Below are 2,208 nucleotides of genomic sequence, written 5' to 3' on the forward strand. Positions count from 1 at the left end.
ATATTATGTAATCAAATTTGAAGGTAAAAGCAAGCTCCAATAGATATGTCAATTTTATGTGGATTGACATATGAGTTTTCATATGTCAAATTTGACATATGAAAAAAGGTGATGTTAAATAATTTTTAATTATTTTATTATGCATGTCTCATTAATGCACCAATTATAGATATTGAAAATATAGTTTAATTGATTTCTTCTTAAAATGGGTCCTATAAATATAATTTATAATAAAAAAAACATATCAGTTAGAAAAAGAAAAAATCTAACATTACCATGACAGCCATCAAATTAACATTTTAAAATTTATCTTTTGACATCTCCTTTATAAATATTCTAAAAAAAATGGAGCTGATTGGGCATTTCTTTCTTTGCAACATTGCTCTGCTCTGTGTGTCAGTATACAAAGTGAAGCATTTCCACAACAATTAATGTAACAAATTTCAGTGTCTCCGCAACCCCAAAAAAATACAAATAAAAATTTGGTATAAATCCCGTGAAGCACATTAATGCACAAAATTTCATGTATTTATTTCCACTTTGTCACACTAGATCAGTAGAGCCCCATTTCCCGTGAACCCATAAATACCTCATTCACCAACCCGACCCAAATAACATTAACTCCCCCCAACGTACTCAAACCTTTATATATACCTCCCGACTGCCACTCACACTCATCCACTCCCAGACTTAGTCCAAACTTCTTCTTACAATGGCTCCCATCTTCTCACCCCTACTCCTATTTCTATCTTTCTTGTGTTTTTTCACATTAGGGGCCATGCCTTTCACCGTCATCATGTCGGATTCCGGCGTGCCGTCCGACCTTGTGGACGGACCACAAAACGGGTTCTCCATGAACAAAGACGGAGCCCGAACCGATGCCCGTGAGCAAGAAGCGGTCTATGACATCATGCGGGCAACAGGAAATGATTGGGCCACTGAAATTCCTGACGTGTGTCGTGGCCGGTGGCACGGCATTGAGTGCAAGCCCGACAAGGACAACGTCTACCACGTCGTTTCACTCTCTTTCGGGGCCCTATCCGACGACACCGCATTCCCGACATGCGACCCGACCCGGTCTCATATTTCACCCTCCATCACTAAACTTCCTTACCTCCGGACCTTATTTTTCTACCGTTGTTTAACCTACAATCCTCAGCCCATCCCATCGTTTTTGGGGCATTTGGGTCCCACACTTCAGACATTAGTTCTTAGAGAAAACGGGCATATGGGTCCTATTCCTATTGAGTTGGGCAATCTCACCCGTTTAAGTGTCCTTGACCTCCACAAAAACAATCTCAACGGTTCAATTCCAGTGTCCTTGGGCCGGATCACCGGTCTGAGGTCGTTAGACCTAAGTGGAAATACGCTAACCGGTTCAATACCCAATTTTACCTTCCCAATTTTGAGCATCCTTGATCTGAACCAAAATCTTCTAATGGGTTCAATCCCATCCAGCATTGGAGCCTGTCATGCCCTAATCAAAATGGATTTGGGCCACAACCGCCTCGCAGGCCCACTTCCCGACTCCGTGGGCGGCCTGAAAAGCCTTATGCTGATGGATTTAAGCTACAATCGACTCAAGGGTCCACTTCCAATGTGGATTCGAAGCTTAATCTCCCTTCAAACCTTGATCCTCAAGGGAAACCAAATGGGGCCCACCCCAATTCCAAGTGACTTGTTTGATGGTATGAAGGGGCTAATGACACTAATTTTGTCAAACATGAATTTGCATGGTCCTCTACCAGCATCATTAGGTCGGTTGCCGAGCCTCCGCGTGCTTCATCTCGACGGGAACAACTTCAACGGCTCAATCCCAGCTAGTTTTAGGGAGCTGAAAAATGTGAGTGAATTGAGATTGAATGACAATGTGCTAATGGGTCCAATCCCATTTGGAAGAGAAATGGTTTGGAGGATGAGGAGGAAGCTAAGGCTCTATAACAATTCTGGGCTATGCTACAAGTCTAATAGTGGGTTGGAAGACAATTTAGACTCGTCATTCAATTCTGGCATTGGTACATGTGGTACACCGAGACCGTAAAAACTCTCTGCCTCGTTTGTTACATCGAAGTGTTCTGACTCAACGTTTCATTTAATATAGTTTAAAGATCTTGAGCTCTAATTTTATCGTTGTAGTTAATAATATATATTGTATAGTTTAAGTGTGTAGTACTATTTTTGTTTATCCCAATAAATAAGTTTAATTAA

The 2,208-nt window shown here is 41.3% G+C and overlaps 1 protein-coding gene across 1 annotated transcript; it reads left to right on the forward strand.

Moving 5' to 3' along the window:
- Positions 1-681: 681 nt before the first annotated feature.
- LOC103437275 (protein TOO MANY MOUTHS) lies at positions 682-2,208 on the forward strand. Its single transcript, XM_008375749.4, has one exon. It carries the CDS (start codon positions 713-715, stop codon positions 2,039-2,041), a length of 1,329 nt encoding a protein of 442 aa, XP_008373971.1. The 5' UTR covers positions 682-712; the 3' UTR covers positions 2,042-2,208.

This window comes from Malus domestica, chromosome 17, assembly GCF_042453785.1.
Source record: "Malus domestica chromosome 17, GDT2T_hap1".
Lineage (NCBI taxonomy): Eukaryota > Viridiplantae > Streptophyta > Magnoliopsida > Rosales > Rosaceae > Malus > Malus domestica.